At 40.8% G+C, this 19046-nt stretch overlaps 1 protein-coding gene across 1 annotated transcript; it reads left to right on the top strand.

The window, feature by feature from the left end:
- The first annotated feature begins 275 nt into the window (after positions 1 to 275).
- On the top strand, positions 276 to 18370 carry LOC134573190 (mitochondrial ornithine transporter 1-like). The gene is made up of 6 exons (XM_063432751.1): positions 276 to 352; positions 7705 to 7780; positions 8676 to 9075; positions 13873 to 14039; positions 14126 to 14284; positions 18241 to 18370. Exons 1-6 carry the CDS (start codon positions 338 to 340, stop codon positions 18366 to 18368), a joined length of 945 nt encoding a protein of 314 aa, XP_063288821.1. The 5' UTR covers positions 276 to 337; the 3' UTR covers positions 18369 to 18370.
- The last annotated feature ends 676 nt before the right edge of the window (positions 18371 to 19046 follow it).

The raw sequence follows: 19046 nt of genomic DNA, 5'->3' as shown, positions 1-19046 counted from the left end.
GGAGGGGCTCTACTTTTTGGAACAAGCAGGATATTAACAGGAGACTAAGTATCCTTTTTTTTTTTTTTTTTTTCTTCTTAACGTATTACAAGCTGAGCACGTTCCATGAACTAATCATGAACTCCAGCCACGTTATACACAAGCTGGAGCGCAGGGTCCATGCTTACTAAGTCACGTGACCAAGCGCGCAGCCTGCCCCCGCGTTCTTCCCCCTGCTCGCCAGTCGCGTTTTGATGATGTCACTGGAACATGTGCCTGAAGAGACGCCAGCAGGGAGGTGTTTGCAAATGGCGGTCAGTGGGACTTGTAAACAGAAAAGGTGCAACCTGCTGGCAGCATGGACAATAACCAGGTATAATCGTGTCCTAACCGTGAGAAAGCGACTGCTATAGAGCTACTTCATCATTTCACAACTTCATTGGGACAAAAAGCACATTATAGAAAAAGCTAGACTTCCAGCATTTTATTCTCACCCAGTTTTTAAATGAATCAAGGCTTATGTAATCCAAATAATGTTTATTAAAATAAATACATAGAGTATAGAATAATGTAAAAACCAATATATGAGTTATAATGCAATGCTGGCTATTGGTTGGCTTTACATATAGTGCTATGGATTCAGGTGTGTGTTTCCCACGTGTTAATGCTATCCAGGTGAGAGAGATTTAGTTATCAAGCATTGTTGTCAACCCAATTTAGGGATGGCTGGTTTTACTACCCCCAGGTAATGCTCAGCTGACTGACTCTTTCTTGACAGATAAGTAATGTTTACAGACTTTGGAGAGTGGGGGCATATAATATTTGCCATCCCAAGGTAATCTCTTGCAAAACAAATACTGTAAATAATTACTGACTTCATATTACTTACCGTATGTTTATTTTGGGAACTTTTACTGAGGCATATTCAGTGCCATTCCAATATTAATCCTTTAATTTGAGATACTTTAAAAAAAAAAAAAAAAATCCCACAGGTCTGCAGTTTATTTTTTTTATTTTTTTTATGCAAATGACTAATAAGCCCATGAAGGATGATAAATACTATTCTTGTGAGGGGTTGTATAAGCAATTTGAAATATAGTTCACATTCTGAGGTCTTGTTGGAAAGGTAAATGGTTGGACTCTCCTGCAGACGTTTTTATATTGGTGATTTATGAACCTAAAGAAAAGGTATATCTTCTAATCGTGTGTGTTGATTGTTACTGAGTATTTTTTTCCTTCAGCTATAATGCTATTGGATTATAAGGATGGTATTCTCCTGCAGAGGTAGCTCCTGATACAGTTACGTGACCAGTTAGGGAAGAAAATTTAGATTTAAAGGGACACTATAGTCACCTGAACAATAGTGCTGTCCCGAACAGTTCGCCATCGAACACGCGCGATGTTCGGTCCGCCCCCTATTCGTCATGGAGGTGGGAGGGTCTACTGCTGATTGGCTGGAATGCTGACTGACTGTGAGGTACAGGGTCAAAGTTTACTCAATGATGATGAATAGGGGGCGGACCGAACATCGTGCGTGTTCGCAACTGCGAACACGCTATGTTCGCTGGCGAACTGTTCGGGACATCACTACTGAACAACTTTAGCTTAATGAAGCAGTTTTGGTATATAGAAAATGCCCCTGCAGCCTCACTGCTCAACCCTCTGCCATTTAGGAGTTAAATCCCTATGTTTAAGAACCCTAGTCACACCTCCCGGCATGTGACTTGCACAGCCTTCCATAAACACATCCTGTAAAGAGATCCCTATTTAGGCTTTCTTTATTGCAAGTTCTGTTTAATTGAGATTTTCTTATCCCCTGCTATGTTAATGGCTTGCTAGACCCTGCAAGAGCCTCCTGTATGTGATTAAAGTTCAATTTAGAGATTGAGATACAATTATTTAAGGTAAATTATATCTGCTTGAAAGTGAAACCAGTTTGTTTTTTCATGCAGGCTCTGTCAATCATAGCCAGGGGAGGTGTGGCTAGGGCTGCATAAACAGAAACAAAGTGATTTATCTCCTAAATGACAGTGAATTGAGCAGTGAAATTGCAGGGGAATGATCTATACACTAAAATTGCTTTATTTAGCTAAAGTAATTTAGGCGACTATAGTGTTCCTTTAAATATTGTGTGAACAGTTTGAAAAAGTTTAAAGGCAGTGCTTTTTTTTTTTTTTTAAATACATATATTAATACTACCAATTTGTAAACCCTAATTAGTTTTCTATGTATAGCAAATGAAAGGTCCTCAAAATGACTGAGGGAGCTAGCTGAAAAGAGCACAGGGTGGCGCTATAACTGACTTTCAACCTGTTATATCAGGTGGGCACTATGGCTCCATGGGCTCGTGAGGAGATCTCAGGCCCGGTCTGCACACCCTTTCTCCCATTCTAATTAGGTAACACGGGGTCTGCTCCTCTGGTCCACTGTAGATCACAGTCAACCCTCCCTTATGGTCCTGGCATCTCTATAAATTTCAGCGTGCTGGAACTGGGTTAATCATCCAGTGCTCATTCAGGAGCACTAGTTCCGATAGGAGCGATGACTGTGATCTACATTTGCTGGAGGTACAATCCATATTCTCCACCCACCCTTCTCTGTCCAGAGGTAAGCAAAAACACTCTAGTGACTAGGATGTGCCCTAGCCTGATTCCCCGGTAATGGTGCGAATTGTTTAGCCCCTTACCTGGACTCAGTCTCCCTGGTTTTCCAGTGACGCACTTCCAGCTACTTCCGGAGATCCGGAAACCGTGTGTGTTGCTACCAGCCAATGACTGACATTTTGTTCAATGGCCGTTGCACAGAATTAACATTAGCAAGCTTGCAGCTCTAGTTCAGGGCTGACTGATGACACCTCTATGATGCTTCCAGAGGTATAACTTCATCTGCTGCAGCTAAGGGGTTAAAATTCTGTATATGCTGCGTTTCAAAATGAAATGGTCTACGTACAGACTCCGGGCACCATGACCACTTCAAATGACTGAAGTGGTCACACGGTGCTTGGAGTAACCCTTTAACAGTGACATTTGTGGGGAGGCTGAATGCACCCCACACACTGTACACACCTACTCTCCTAGTACAAAACATACACCACTTCCCACACAACATTGAAAACATGCAGACTGGTTGTAAAAAACACAAAAAACAAACAAACTTCTTATCCCATAAACTGCCTTACAGCAACTTAGAATGAATGGAACTGTTCTGTAAACTGATAGCAGCCATATGGCAACTGCTATCACTTTACCAGTACACTGTTTAGCGAATCAGACTGTTGCTTAGAATGAACCTCTTAAACTTTTTTTACATGCATAAATATTTGTTTGGTTTTAATTGTGTCACATCTTGATAAAGACCCTCATGGTTGAAATGTGTTTTTTGTGGCTGTATCTCACTTGATAGAATAAATATTGGTTTTCTGGAAACTTCAGTTAATTACCTCTGTTATAGTATTATATTGATACGTGTGTCTACTGCTTTGATCTCATCATGCCTGCCACTGCATACACCACTGATATCTGGACCTTCTCCAGAGAAAACAAACCTAAAAATTAAATGAATAGATAAAACTGACTTGTCTGTCTGTCTGTACCATGCTTCCTTATAGTATAACTAGCCACACAGTGACCTAGAAAATGCACCCCTAGCTCCTTAATTTTTTTTTATACAGGTGAGATTTCCTTTTGTAGTCACAGTAAATAATCCTATTCTCTCATTACCAGTTGTCGCGAAATTTACCTCCTGGAGCCGTTAGTTGGTCAGATTGTAGTTAATTATGAAACTAGAGTTCTACACATATACAAAAAAATCCCAGATATGTGCACATGTAAAGCTATAACAAAAAAGGAGTTTTCGTAAAATTATAAAAATGATGATAAAGTTAAGAAATCAACAGGAAATGAAGAACAATATAGTAATTTCCTAAACCATGAAACAGACTGCAAAATACGATCTATATATAGTGCATGTTTGGACCGGGTATGTTGGGGTATATGAATATAGCTGGCACATGTTACAGAGCAGAAACTGGGTTTTGTGTGTGCTGCATTGCTTGTATTTAGTAGTGTTTTACCTTTTTTATTTTTACACTGCTATATAACATATCTACATCCACTTAATATTGTTTCACACATATCAACCTGTTATTACTTTTATTAATATATGAATTAAAAGGGGGGCGGAGCCTAACTGCCAAGCAAGCCAGACGTGCTGTGAATCAGCTCCTGCACAAAGCGACAATATTGGGGATAAATACCCCGAAAACAGACACGATTCTGAGCCGGTGGGCACACGACGAGTCAGGGGACCCAAGGGGCATCGAATGAATCCACAAGCGAGATTTACACTGCTTGGGAACCCCACCAAAGCACATGGGGCCTATGTGCGACCGAGCCAGGGAGGGGCGGCCGCTCTCCTGGATGGTAAAGCCTAGTATGGACCCCTCTGCACATTCGCCTCCTCCCCCCCCCCCTTTGGACCGGTGGGGGTCATCCCAGTCCTCACTCGACTCACATAGCAAACAGTACAAGCCTGACCCTGAACTGCAGGGCTGCAGACCCTTACAGAGAGCACCTAAAATGGCGGCCGGCAACGCAACACACATGGCGAACATGCAATTGACAAAAACGCCAAGGAAAGCACACCTACAGAGTTTAGAGGCGATACTGAACCGCTTCTGGGACACACTCATAAAGTGGCAGCAAGCAGCCCGAACCATGACACCTGCACCAACGACACTGGGAGAGCGGACCTGCAGATGGCGGGAAGTGGAGGGAATACCCTCGGGCACAACGTCTCCTCAACTACTCACCCACACGCAACCTAGCCCACCCGGGCGGCAGGCCAAAGGGCAGAGAGCCCGCAAGCATCGACCACACTAGCAGGGGAACAAGCCACACAAGCGACAGGAAAAGACCAGCTCCCCCATCACTCCCACACGTGGAGGAAACCCGGACCCTAGCGGTAGCCGAGTTTGTGGCAAGAAGATGCAGGCCACTAAGCCAGCCTGGGGCTGGAGGGACACCCCCACGGACACCCGCACAGCAGCGGGAAGCAGAAATCCAGCGCTGGACACACACCGCTTAAACAAAAAGGGCGTCGGGTGAAGGAGACCCTGCTGGGGGCCTAGTGAACTCACCACAATGGGACACAGTCCTAATGCTAGCCCCTACATGCCATAACAAAGAGACCGCGGGACTCATTGAGCGACTGGACAAACCAGTGGACACTGAGCTAAACACTATGCATGCCTAATATCCTGCACTGCAAGTACCATGTTTCTTAGTGTAATGAGTCATACTGAAACACCTCTGATGTTTCTAGATATATGTTTATAATTTTGTTTGTGCAAGCTTATCTGGTAACCTGAATGCACAGCGTATCCACGCGCCGCGCTGTATAAATGCGACCTTATAACAAAACATACCGTGCCTCAGACACTATAGGGCAGATTATACAAGCCGTAATACTGAGACAGAAAGCTTATCACCAGATTGCTCAAACCGTAAAGAATTTACTGCATTTTGGCCATAAAACCATTACTAGCACTAGACATATTACTGGTAGGCCTGCTTGAGTTGATTAGGTCCGGTCTTCACATACCAGCCTTGGCCTGTAATGCTTCACCGGCAAGTCCCTACATAATCACATATACTGGAAGGGTCGCACACGCCATACAGCTCCCTCACTTAACCTGTTACGACAAGTTTATGTTAAGCGACTTATATTGCATATTGCCTACAACTGTTCACGAAAAGCATCGTTAATTCATAAAAAAACAAAAAAGAGACACAAATGTTATGGCAATGATTGCTACCATTGTTATTGCACCCTATACTGTAATTTGAATGCACATTTCCCTCTCTCTATTCTGTATCCCACTTATTGTGCCTCAATAAAATACAGATTGACAAAAAATATATGAATTAAAAATGGTGAAAAACCCCCAAAACAAAACAGTTACTTACACCGGCTACTAAAAGGGAAGAAGATAAAAAGAATTTGCAGGTTTGTTGTTATTTATTGAAGAGTCTAAACACCCTCTTTTTTTATTGAGATTATTTTTTTTTATTTGTTCTAAGTACTTTTCATCCAGCTTTTTGTGTACCTTTTTTTTAATTTTTTTTTTTATTATTTTTTTATTCTTTGTTTGGTTGACAGGATATGTATACATACACGACAAGTCTAATGCCCATCTCGTTTAGTAGCTAGTATTCCATTTATAATGTTTTTTTTTGTTTGTTTTTTTAATTAGTGCCTTCTACACGTATCTTGTCTTGTAAACAACACACCAAGTATTTTGCGAATATATACTGTTCTTACAATAACACATTGAGATGGCTTACCTCACGCTGTCGTGAATGGACTACGTGCAATGAGCCTCCAGACCAGAGCCGTAATTCCCACAATCCACAGCAAAAGATTAAGTAAAAGTCTGGGCACTCAGAGGATGTCCAGTGGCAGGTTTCAGTAATCAAACCAAGCAATTCTTGTGAATATTTTTCTGTACTATCATTAAAAAAGCCACTTAGAGGAACTTTATAAACAAAAGTGGTTTGCAAGTTTTGGTATTTTTTGTCAACACTGAGCAGTCCAGGATATTTTACTACATAATCTGAGTGCTGAGCCAGTGTTTACAGTGGTATTAACATCAAACCAGCCAAAAAAAAAAAAAAAACACATTTCAAAAATTTTGATGGAAAAAAAAAAAAGGTTTGCAAGGACACATCTGCCTTGACTGAGTTTGACTGGCTCTACCTGTCTGTAAGGTGTGGCTATCCTCTTTTAGGGAAAGCCTAACATTCACTTTCTCAGTTTCTTTCTATTCCACCAAGAAGACGGCATCTCCAGCAAAGAACCCAAGGACAGGTAGTAGATAAAACTCTCTTTTTATGTGCGTAGGCATTCGTTTAGCAAACACTACAGGGTTGGGACTTGGTATTTTTTGTTCATCTGTTGCCAGCCCTACAGATCTGTGATAAATGAAAGCCAGTGAAAATTAATGTAAATGGAATTATCGTTGCAAAAAGCAAGTATTCCAGTGAGCTATTTATCTCAAGGGGACTGATCATTATATTTTACTCACTAGCCTTTTTGATATAGGTATTGTAAAAAAAAATATAAACATTTACTGGCACTTAAAACACAAATAATTTATGTATTCCTTTTTCTTTCAATAACTAAAAATAGTCAAGGCGGTTTAGATTAAATAAATAAAATGAGACCCGTATATTTGTGAGTAAGGAATTGTCACCCGCTTAATTTTTTTGTGTGTGTGGCTTTTTAAATGTCTTAAGAAGTCAGTGGAACAGTTCAGAAAAGCTTACAATCTTCCTGGCTCACTCTCACAGTCTCTCTATTTACTAGCAGAACAGATAGCACAATGTATAGCTGAAATTTCATGCCCTTTAAAAAAGAGATCATGCAGTTTTGGCATTACAATTGCACTTTTAAAGTTTCAACCTTGTACATTGTTGGCATTTTCCAAGGCTACACAAACTACCATACCTCCATTAGCTGTCCTTTACAATTGCTTGTTTCAATCTGATCACATTTTGTTGAATATGAATGCTTTTTTGTTACAGAAAATATTGTACCGCGTTTAAAGTTTGTTGAAACAATATTAATTTTTTTTTCCTTTTCAATGTCAACATTGTAACGACTGCTAAATTATCCTTGATGCCACCTTTTTGTGATGTGATTTTTTTTTTTTTTTTTTTAATTCAGGTTGATATGTCACCAGACAGGACAACCTCTTCTCACCTTATTCAGACTGCAATTAACATGACATCAGGAGCCATGGGTGAGTTATTATTATTTTTTTTATTGCATTCTTTGTGTGTTTGTTTACCAGCAAACACAGGTGTATGCTTCTGACCAGTGACAACATATGACCAGCTATGAGTATTGCCTCCAAATCCACAGTTGTTTTGTGCAAGGCCACCTTTATCAAGGAATGGTTAGTACATATGGCCTCCTGTCCCAAATTCATTCATAAAGGAAAAGTTGGTTAAAGATGAATATCTTTATTGCACTGAACAAGGCAATTAAAATGTGCATTTATTAGTTTTTCAATATTATTTTCCCAAGCATCTTAAATCCTAACTCTTCTGCAAGTTATTTGGCTAAGCTGATTCCCCCCCCCCCCCCCCCTTTTTTTTTTTTTTTTTACAAACACCAATTTCATTGTTCTTGCTGGGTAGTTTTTTTAAATCAAATGCTTCTAATAGAGAACTTTTGTAGACACAGAGCACATTTAAAGTTATACGTAAAATGTATATGTAAAACATGAAAATAGAGCGGTATTATAAAATTGCCTATCATTAAGTACTGGATCTTTTACAATGTCTATAACTAGTAAATACATCTACATATCACATGGAATCAATGGTTGTGCTGTCAATTTGTCTTCTACAAGAAAATCCCTAACCAGATCCTAGTGACTAATTTTGGTAATTTTTATACCTTATATTGGCAACTGACAGTTCAATATGTATGGCCCATTCTTTTGCTATTTATTTGCATGTATGTTTTATTGAAATCTTTTCTAAAATGTGTGTGTGTGTGTGTGTGTGTGTGTGTGTGTGTATATATATATAATGTTTTTTTTTTTTATTCACACATTGTAGAAACTTTCTCACCATGTTTACACTGTTGGTATTTGCGTGTCTTCAAAACATGTTTCCCCATGTGTACAGGTGGCGTTGCATGTGTATTTAGTGGACAGCCCTTTGACACTGCGAAGGTGAAAATGCAGACCTTCCCATCAATGTATCGGGGATTTTTTGATTGTGCAATTCGTACATATAAAGTGGACGGGTTTCGTGGCTTATATCATGGTACAATCCCTGCTCTGGTGGCAAACGTGGGCGAAAACGCCGTCCTCTTTGCGTGTTATGGCTTCTGTCAGGATATTGTTGCCTATAGCATGGGAATTCAACATGCCTCACAACTCAGTAATTTTCAGAAGGCCACCGCAGGGTCCCTGGCCGCAATATTCTCCTCCCTGGTGCTTTGTCCCACAGAACTGGTGAAGTGCCGTATACAGACTCAACATGAAATGCGCTTGTTGGGCAACAAAGACATACCAAGGAGAAGGTCAGTATTCTTATTAAATTTTCTTTTGGTCAATGAATAGAAACGCGTATGCATGGAACATGACGGTGTGGTTTTATGTGTGATAGAATCCCATCTTGAGTAAAGTCATTCAGAAGGGGCATTATTTACAATGAGGATTCTTTTCTGGTTTGGTAGGAAGAGCTGACTTTTTTTATAAGTTGTTGATACAGGGTAGTCCTATCGCCCTAATCAATGTGCACAGCCAGCTTTGATCCTTGGTTTGTTTAGTCTACATGTTTTAAAGTATATATTTGATTAAGATAACATTTTACTGTTGGTATTTTAAACAAGTTAACTTAATTTTCTAGGCCAACCCTTAAAACGTTCATAGATTTCCTCTAAGTATATAAGAACAAAGAGGGAACATATTGGTAAAATGAGTTAAATTAGAGTACCTTAATTGTCGTGTTTGGTAAGGTCATTGACCATCTTTTATTTACCATCAGTAATGTTTCTTGTGAATAATTCATAAGCATATAATATCTATTTTCTCTTGCAAACAATTTGCTGGGCTCATCTTTTCATTGGTGCTAGGCCACTGACCTCTAGTGGACTAAATGAATATATAGCACAAAAACCAAAAAGAGCTACCTGCACTCTAACTTTGACTTCGTTTTTTTTTTTGTTTTTTTTCTTCCAAGCCATATTTTTTTCTTACCACAAGGAGGCACTGTTTCCAAATGGATACATAATAACTAACTGATTCTGTTTTTGAGTACAAATAATAGTGCTCTGAGTTTGCAAATGCTTCATACCGTTGACTGAGGTAATCAGCTTATTTTTGCATAAATTAAAATGTGATAAAACAAAGAAATGTATAAACAAATCTGAAAGTGCCCATATTTCATATGAGAGGCATTGCTAACTACCTATTTGATTCACTTTAACTGACAATCTGTTGCTTTATGTAATGTCTTCTTTTGTTACAATGGGCTCTTCTGATAAACTTTTATTAAAGTCTCTCTCGAGGGTAGATTTCAGCACCGTTTTTTGATGATGTATTAAATAGAGAAATATTTATTCAAATAGATACCTCGACTACTTTGTCTCTTGCAATGAGCACTAAACTTCCATAGGGGGCGACCAGGGGTGTTTCTATTTCTAGGTTGGAGGCTGAGCCAGGCAGGAGCCCTGAGTGGGGACGTGAAGAGTCTTGGGTCTGTGTTTGTTACCCTTTCTTGTCCGCTACAAGCCTAGTGTGATATGGAGGGAAAATAACGCCTTCAGTTACATGTGCCAGTGCCTCTTTAATAAACATGTGATATTAATTATAAGCTGGAGTGTGGGAGCGTTGCTTTGGGTGCAGGGTTTTTAGGCAGTGCGTGCGGGTTTAATTAGAATGATTTATATTGAACATATTCTGCAGCTCTGTACAATGTGTAAACAAGACAAACATTTCATTCTAACTAAAAATGTATGGCATACTGGGTGAAGATGAAGAGAGCTCTGCCCTAACAAGCTTACAATCTAATGATGTTGGTCTGTGTTGGACGCAGCAAGGGCAAATTAAAAGGGACACTGTAGGCACCCAGACCATTTCAGCTCATTGAAGTGGTCTGGGTGCTGTGTTCCTTTTGCACCTAGTGCTGCGATGTAAAACATTGCAGTTCCAGAGAACTGCTGTGATTACATTGCAGCACTAAGTCTGCCCTCAGTGGCTGTCTACCAGACAGCCACTGGGGTCGCTTCTGGAATTGTAACGGACTTTTGCTCCGTTATCTGACGCTGGACGTCCTCAAGCTCTGATTCAATGCTTTTCTATGGGGAAGTCTAATGCGCTCGCAGCATTTGCCGTGCATGCGCATTAGACGCTGCTCGCCGGGGGACAGAGGAGGGGGCGGAGCTTCGACCCAGCGCCGAAGGGACGTCAGCACTAGGATAAGGGAAGTAAATTGATTTTTAACCCTTTATTTACGAGGGAGGGGGGAGGCAGAGGGATCGGTGCTCCCAGGAATACAACTTTGTATTCCTGGCACTACAGTATCCCTTTAATATAGCTAGGGGTGTGAGTCAATGCAGTATTGTGTCTGACAACTATAGGTTTATGTAATACAATGAATTAGTTCAAACATCTGGTGTCATAATATTCATAGAACATATCGGTTTGGAACACTGGGTGGGATTTTGTAAATTACTCTTGAGCTAAGGTCCTTGGCCTTTTTGCTGCCTAGTATTACCCCTGGTAATGTCCCTACAAACTGCAATGTGATGACGATATCTGATCTTCCACCTAAATCCATAGGAGAAGCATTACACACACTTATATGATGAATTGAAGCTGTACTGAACCGTCCAAGGAGACCCCGGTTTATTCCTATAGAGACACTGCGCATATCCAGTAGTAAGTGTGTAGATGTAAACACACATCCGTTTTAGTGGAAGAAATGAATTAAGTGAGTGAGAGGCCTAGCAGAAAGCCCCAGTGTTTGATGGTCTTTTATCAAACAGAAATAATGTCCGAGTGGTGGGGGACAAGAAAGGATTAGAGAAATGTTTTTTCTGTGCCAGGGGAAATGAATGGAGCATTGTGACTGGAACCAGCTCAGCCTTTCACATGACATGTTAAGCAGTGATGTAGAGGAGCTCTTTGGTACATTGATTTGTCACTGGTTTGCATTGTGTGGCTTTTGATTTTTTTGTGTGTGCTTAAGTTTGTATTTTTCTTTATTATTGCTTCCTATCTCTGTGGCTATTGTGTGGCTTTTTGTTAAATGGCGTCTCCAGGCACCCTGACCACTTGAAATCACTGAAGTGGTCATGCTACTTAGAGTCTGTGCGGCATAACATACGGCGTTTAACCCGTTTGCTGTTGGAGATGTAACTCAATACAGTTAGACACAACTAGTCCAAAAGAAGAATTCCAGGCTGGCTAATGTCCATCTGTAAATATTCTGCGCATCAACGCTTATTCATTGGCGGCGAGCAATCCGTTACCGCTCTCAGCCAATGAATGAGCATCCGGATCAGCCAGATGTCTTAAATCTGTTGGAGAAGAGACCAGGCGCCCGATAGGAACCCAAGAAGGAGGGCAAACTGTTGCCAGGGTACTCCTGCCACCGTAACTGCTACAGAGGACTGTGGTAGTTACAATGTTTTGAATAACTCCCTAAGTATTAAAAACTTTAAACTACAACCACCAGGAACACTTCAGTGATTTAAAGTAGTGGTCTTGGTGGTAGGAGGTGCTCTGTGTTTGCAGTGGGGATGGTTGCATTTCCAGCACACATGACTTTGGCAACCCAGAACTCTGTTCCTGCCTTTTAAATGTCAATTCTTTGCATAAAATATGTCCGGCAGCGCGCAAAGCACGCTCCCAACGGATGTGTTGCGCTTCTCACAGTCCAATTAGTGCGGTTATTTTTTAATATTTCCATCCTCCTTCCCTCTCTGCCTCCCTCCTTCAGCTTGTTGTGCCCAGAGACAGTTGGGTATCATTCACAGGCTTCTATAAGAGAAGCCTGTGTTTAAATCTTGTGCGGCTGACATCACGAGGGGACATAGAATGCCGCAACCAGGAGCCTTAGCATTGGATTTCAGGTAAGAAAACGTAACTTTAAAGTATTTTCTAGCGATCAGGAAGGGGGGGAATCTAAAGAATAATGCCCAATAGGACGTTATTAATTAGGATCTAAAAAGGCATTTAAAAAAGTTGGTGTAACCCGGTGAACCTGTTTTACTGGAATATTTAGAAAACCCCTCTGAATTCACTCACATTTTTAGTGGCATTGTGTTTGAAGTAGGGACACATTGTGCCAAGTAATAATTAAAGGGACACTATAGTCACCAAAACAACTTTAGCATACTGTAGCAGTTTTGGTGTATAGATCATGCCCCTGCAGTCTCTCTGCTCAATTCTTTTGCCATCTAGGCGTTGAATTACTTTTGTTTTTGTTTATGCAGCCCTAGCCACACCTTCCATGTCATTCACACATCCAACTGGGAAAAATGGTTTCATTTTCATTCAGATGTAAACCTGCTTTACATGTTTTTGTTCTCCTGCTCTGTAAATTGAACTTTAATTATATACAGGAGGATCCTAGCAGAGAAGGAGATAAGGAACTGTAGACTGAACATACTGTGCAATAAAGGAACTCAAAAGCTATAGGTCCCTCTTCAGGAATTCTTTAGGATGCAGGAAGGTGTGACTAGGGCTACATAAACAAAGTGATTTAACTCGTAAATGGTGGAGAATTGAGCGGTGAAACTGCAATGGCTATTGAAATTAGTGGGTTGGTGGGTCAGTCAGTGAAAGGCGGAGAGTGTCTGCTCACTGAATGCCCATTGTGAGCAATACTATATACTATAAGGGATTAAAAAAGGAACCGAGGAGGTACGGTTATCAGGCACCTGGGCCAAAGAAAGGAAAAGAGAAGACAGAGTTACCAGCTTATAGGGGGATCAATGTTGGAGTTAAACCGTTCAAAAACAGACTGACCCCAAAAGTGAGATGGTGCCCAGTCACTCCTGCCCCCGAAAAAAACGTCACGGAGATGAAGTGATTAATCTCCACTGTTTCAAGTTTTTTAAGTGACTCCTTTTAAACTATCTATTAGTTAATCTATTTTATATTTTCCGCTCTTGATATGAATTTTAAACCATGTCTAAGCAATTTATAAATGATTGCGTTAACTGCCACACTTTTGAAACAGATTTGTAGAAACTGCCTGGATGCACACAAGCTGAGTGTTTATCAAGAGGCTTGATATTAATAGAAATTAAACGGTTTGTGATGTCGGGTCCTTGACTTACGCTATTTGCACACTTTCACTCTCTCAGCACACCATGGTCCGTTGTCCACTCTATCATAAACACGGAGGGCGTGCCTGGCCTCTTTCGCGGTCTCAGCAGCACGTGGTTACGAGAGATTCCAGGATATTTCTTCTTTTTTGGTGGTTACGAGTTGAGTAATACTATCCTTAACAGAAACAGCAAAGAGCCTCCGGGTGAGTGCGATGGATTACTCGAATGTTAAAGTACATACTGCCCCTCCAACTTGTGAGTAAAAATCTTTATGCATTTTATTTTTCAGGTGCGCTGATGGTCACAGTAAGCGGCGGTGTAGGAGGAGCCTGTTTCTGGCTTGCCGTATATCCAGTAGATTCTGTAAAATCAAGAATTCAAGTTCTATCTACAGGAAAACACTCAGCGGGTTTCATCCTGTCTTTGCTGCATATTTTCAGGACTGAAGGTTAGAATCCACCAGTAATTAATTGGGAAAATTTCACTTCTTAATTCTCTGCCATTAGGAGTGAAATCACTTTGTGCAGCCCTAGCCACACCTCCTTTGGCCGTCACTCACACAGCTTCTCTTCATACTTCCTCAAAATTAGTCTAAATGTCATACTTGTAGAACAGATGAAGCAAAAATGTTTCAAGGTGGATGGTGACTAAACAGTGCTTTACTCTGTGGAACAGTGTTTGTTGCGCTAATGGTACTTCAAGCAATTAAACATCCACTTCTCAAGGGGGTCCCAACCGTGAATTTCCCCCAATAAATAAACTAAAGAATGAAGATATTGTGTCCCATTATCAAAAAGATACTGGTGCCTATAAATTAAAAAATGCATTTCCTTTATTGCAAACAAATTTAAAAACTATTAATCGCATAAGCAATAGTAATGGCTTAAAGACTTCCAAAGATGGAGTAGAGGTACACAGATTCTTATATAAAATATTTACTTATCGAGTTGGTCTCTGCACTTTTACAGCTTCCGAGTTTTTAAAGGGACACTGTAGTCACCAGAACCACTACTACTTAATGTAGTGGTTCTGGTGTCTATACCCTGTCCATGTAGGCTGAGCAGAGAAAAGGCAATGTTTAAATTTCTGCCTAGTAACACCTCTAGTGGCAGTCACTCAGGCTGCCGCTAGAGATGCTTCCTGTGTCAGTGCTGCACTGTGTTGAGCACGAACGTTCAGTGTCTCCATGCTCTGCATGCAGACGCTGAACGCTCTTTATAGAATGCGTTGATTCCATGCAGCTCTATAAGGAGAAGATGATTGGCACAATGCAACGTTTTTGCCCCGCATACGCAATAGCCTCCAGGAAAGCATTGGTTTGGCAGAGATAGTCAAGATTGGTGATATCTGCCATGAAGCCGGAGCCAGCCACAGAGAGACCAGCGAGGCATTGGAGGAGGGTTAGTAAAAGCTACTTTTTTTAACTCCAATCTGAGGGGGACCAGGGTCCTAAACATGTAGTCCAACACTATAGGGTTTTTTCCAACTTTTTTTATTTTTTTTTTTTTAAAAAGATTTGTATTGATTAAAATAAAGCCCTTTTGGCATTATTAGTTAGGTCCCCTAAAAGAAAGAGCACATTTTAAAACGGTTATGACTTATCTTTATCCAGCTACGGGGAAAGCTCCAATCAAAGATTCTCAAAGAGAGAAAAAAATATTGGTGAATTGGATAGGGAGGAGGCAGGGCTGCGTTCATTATGGCAGGAAGAGGAGACAGGAGCTTCTCTTTGCAGGATGCGAGAAGCTGGAGAGAAGCACCTACGACAGATGTACAATATGCACAGAATTTACATTAGGCAATTGGGAACAGAGTTCTGGGTTATCTAAGACACATGTGCTGGGGTGCCACTGGCCCCGGGACACAATTGCCAATAACTTTGGATGTGCAATATTTCAAGCTGAAATATTGCATGTGCAGAAACCTACCACCATGACCACTTCAAAAAGCAGAATAGGCCATGGTGGTTGGAGTAACCCTTTTAAGCCATTACTGTTTGTTTTATGTGATTGTTTTTAATGCATTTGTAACAAGGAAATATATATTATTTACTAGATTAAATGATAAACTTCCCTCACAGTACGCTATGTTAAATGTTATTGTTCTGTTAATAGCTTACAGGAGTCTGCAGCAGTCTTATGTGTGTGTAGTTAATGTTCAATTACCGGTGCAGGAGATAAGAATATCCCAAGAAAACACACTGTGCTATAAGATCTGATTGAAAATTAAACCCATACTTGATAGAGGATTTGTAAGTCACAGCCAGATGAGGTATGACTTTAGGAGGGGGTTCCTGCTCTCCTCTGTCACTCAGTTGTTGATAGAGACCTAATCTGTTTTGTCTTAAAATCGATTTTTTATAGTCTTACATTAGAGCACAATGCCATTTAAGTGGTTATGGTGTTCAGAGTCCCCAAGCGCCTTCTTACTTTCTGTGTTAGACCTTGAAAACCTAACCTTAAAGGAATACTGGAGAGATACACACAGCACTGCAGCTTGCGTCTGGCTGTCATTATTTCAACAGTTTATAAAAATGAGGATTTCAATAGAAATTTTCATTAACTGTGTATTGAAACACCTCTCAATCTGGCGCTCAGAGAGCCGGGGAAGGTTTTTTTTCTCCTCCTCCTTTGGCTTCACAGAACTAACAGAAGTGGGAGGTACACTGGGCTAGTGTGTGGGTGCATACCCCCCCTCCCCCCCCACCCTCCTTATCAGTGAGCTGTACTACAGCTCATTGAAAAGCATTGGAATGCTGCAAATATGTGTCCGCTCATTGCTCCGGCTCAGAGGCTTCTCAATGAGCAGCCTTTAACTGGCACAGACTAAAAATCTGTGCTGTGGTTAGAGGGGAGGGCTTGCAAAGGCAGCAGGCAACAGGTGTGAAACTTTTGCAACAGTTTGTTCAAATATACTCATGTTTGCTCTGGGGTATATCTACTAATTAGATGGGGGGGAGGGAAAAAATCAGTTGAATGTTCCTTTAAAATAATCATTTTATATATAAAGTTGGTGCAGCTAAAATTTCTTGTCAGGCTCAGACAACTGCGGGATGAGGTGGATTGGAGTTATATTCCTCATATAGCAAGTGTTTACCTCAATATGCCTTATTTTTATTTTGAAAGATCACTATAGTCAAAATATAAAAGCAAGAGAGACCGGTTCCCTAACCTTTCTTGCTTTTATAGTCCTTTCCCCTTTAACAAAAAAAATAAGTAAAAAATGTAAATCCTTTTTATAATACAAATTTACCGCCGTTCCAGCAACGAGCTTCTCCACAGGCCATGCCCCTATTTTCTATGACGAAAATAGCAGGGCTCAATTAGATGCTTCTCTTAGAGAAGTGTCATAGCTGTCTGGTGCGCATGCGCTGCTTCACGCTGCACTAATCTGGTTCTTCATAGAGCGGCATTGACTGCCGCTCTATGAACTGAGCGCTCTACCGCTCTTATGCATGGTATGCGCATTCGTGAGATGAGTTGATTGACAGCTCAGCTCACTATCTAGGCCCGCCCCCCTCTTACCACAACCCTCCTAAGCCAAAAGTTTGTATACAAACATTATATATAGAGATATCTCCATATATAGTATTTGGATAAAACACACAAATTGTAAATAAATATTGTAAACATACACACACACACACTATCTATTTCTCTATATATCTATCTGTATTCTATCTATATCTATCTGTACCTATCTATTTCCATCTATCTATATCGATTATCTATAGATAGATAGCATGTTTGATGTCTGAAGATGTCAAACGTGAGTCCTGTGCATCAGACAGGACTTAACTCAGAAGTCCCTCTGGTGGCCGTCTGAGTGACTGCCACTGGAGATGGTCCTAGCTTCTAAGGTAAACACTGTATTTTCTCTGAAAAAAGTGTTTACATGAAAAAGTCTGCAGGGAGCCATTATACTCACCTGAACAACCCCATTAAGCTGACGTTGTTCAGGTGACTCTGGTGTCCCTCTAACTTCACCATCCTCAGCCAGAATCTCACGGAGCATTATAGGAGTGATACTCCAATAGGAACAGAGAACGTTTTCCATGGTCCATACTCTTATCTGTTCTGCCACTGTAAGGACTGCTGACTATGTGACAGAAGCTGTGAAACCTTGCCACAGCATTTGGTGTTGGCATACACAGACACGCACACACAGCTGATATTGGCAGACAGAGAGCACACTGCTACCTGATTGTCGGCTCAGGGAGGTGGCCACACACAGGACATTTTTTTTTGTTTTTTTTGTTTTTATAAAATAAAAAGTGCAGGGACTTTGCACCATAACCGTTTCAGTAATTGGAAGTGCTCCATAAATGGTTCCAGTGTTTTTAAGGTTTGCTTATGTGTATACAGGGTATGCATTTTAACCCTCAGATTTCCTCTGTGTCCGCAGGGTTTTTCACTCTATACGCTGGGCTGATGCCCACCGTGGTCCGAGCTTTCCCGTCCAATGCTGCCTTGTTCCTTGCCTATGAGATTACGAAGAGGAACCTGACATCTTACTCACATAGCTGTAGCTGAGATCCTTGGGACTGTTCCTGTACCCCCTCGTCTAATTCCAGATTCCCTTTGACCTGTTTTATTGTGCCTCGGGAATCCCTGTGCACAATCTCAGCCTTACAGTTTTAGGCTAGTTTTTCAAGTCTCCCTTCGTCTTTAGTTCTCCACGTTCTTTCCATATTTTCATGTGAAGCTCTTTGCTTCCTCCGTCATCCTACATTCTCTCAGCTCATCCTCCCCCTTCTCAGCTTATTTGCTTCTACCTTACTTCTGATTTCTCTCAGATTAACATGCTTTTCCCTATTCAGCTGACTCGTGGTTTTAATAGAATAAAATATTTTTGGATCCGCTTGCTGCATCTATTTGGAGAGTGGGGCTGGGCTGGAGTGCCAAAGGATCCGTCTCGGTGTTTCGAGGGCTCTCTAGAATCATCCTGATTTTTGTTCACTTTTACCATTTTCTTCCCCTGCTTTGCTGTTCTTCTTCCCCTTCTCTGGAATTCCTCTCATTTTACGATCTATTTCTTCAAACCGTTTCATTTGCTTTGTGTTTATTTTGTAGCCTACATTCTGAGCAGTGCCTGTCATTATAGCAATCTCTCTCGTGACTGTTATGTCCCATTCCGTTTTATATTTCTCCATTCTCGTTGTTTTCTTCTAACATTCTGTATTTCTGTTTTTCTTTTCTGATTTTTTTTTT

Source organism: Pelobates fuscus, chromosome 9 (genome assembly GCF_036172605.1).
Source record: "Pelobates fuscus isolate aPelFus1 chromosome 9, aPelFus1.pri, whole genome shotgun sequence".
NCBI lineage: Eukaryota > Metazoa > Chordata > Amphibia > Anura > Pelobatidae > Pelobates > Pelobates fuscus.
Note: the sequence above shows the minus strand (reverse complement) of the source record. Positions and strands in the feature narration are given on the sequence as shown.

Bases quoted from the DNA above. Each gene is read 5' to 3' on its own strand.
- LOC134573190 (XM_063432751.1), top strand. The intron at 14,040-14,125 runs GTGAGTGCGATG...TTTATTTTTCAG, and splicing joins AAACAGCAAAGAGCCTCCGG to GTGCGCTGATGGTCACAGTA. The intron at 14,285-18,240 runs GTTAGAATCCAC...CTGTGTCCGCAG, and splicing joins GCATATTTTCAGGACTGAAG to GGTTTTTCACTCTATACGCT.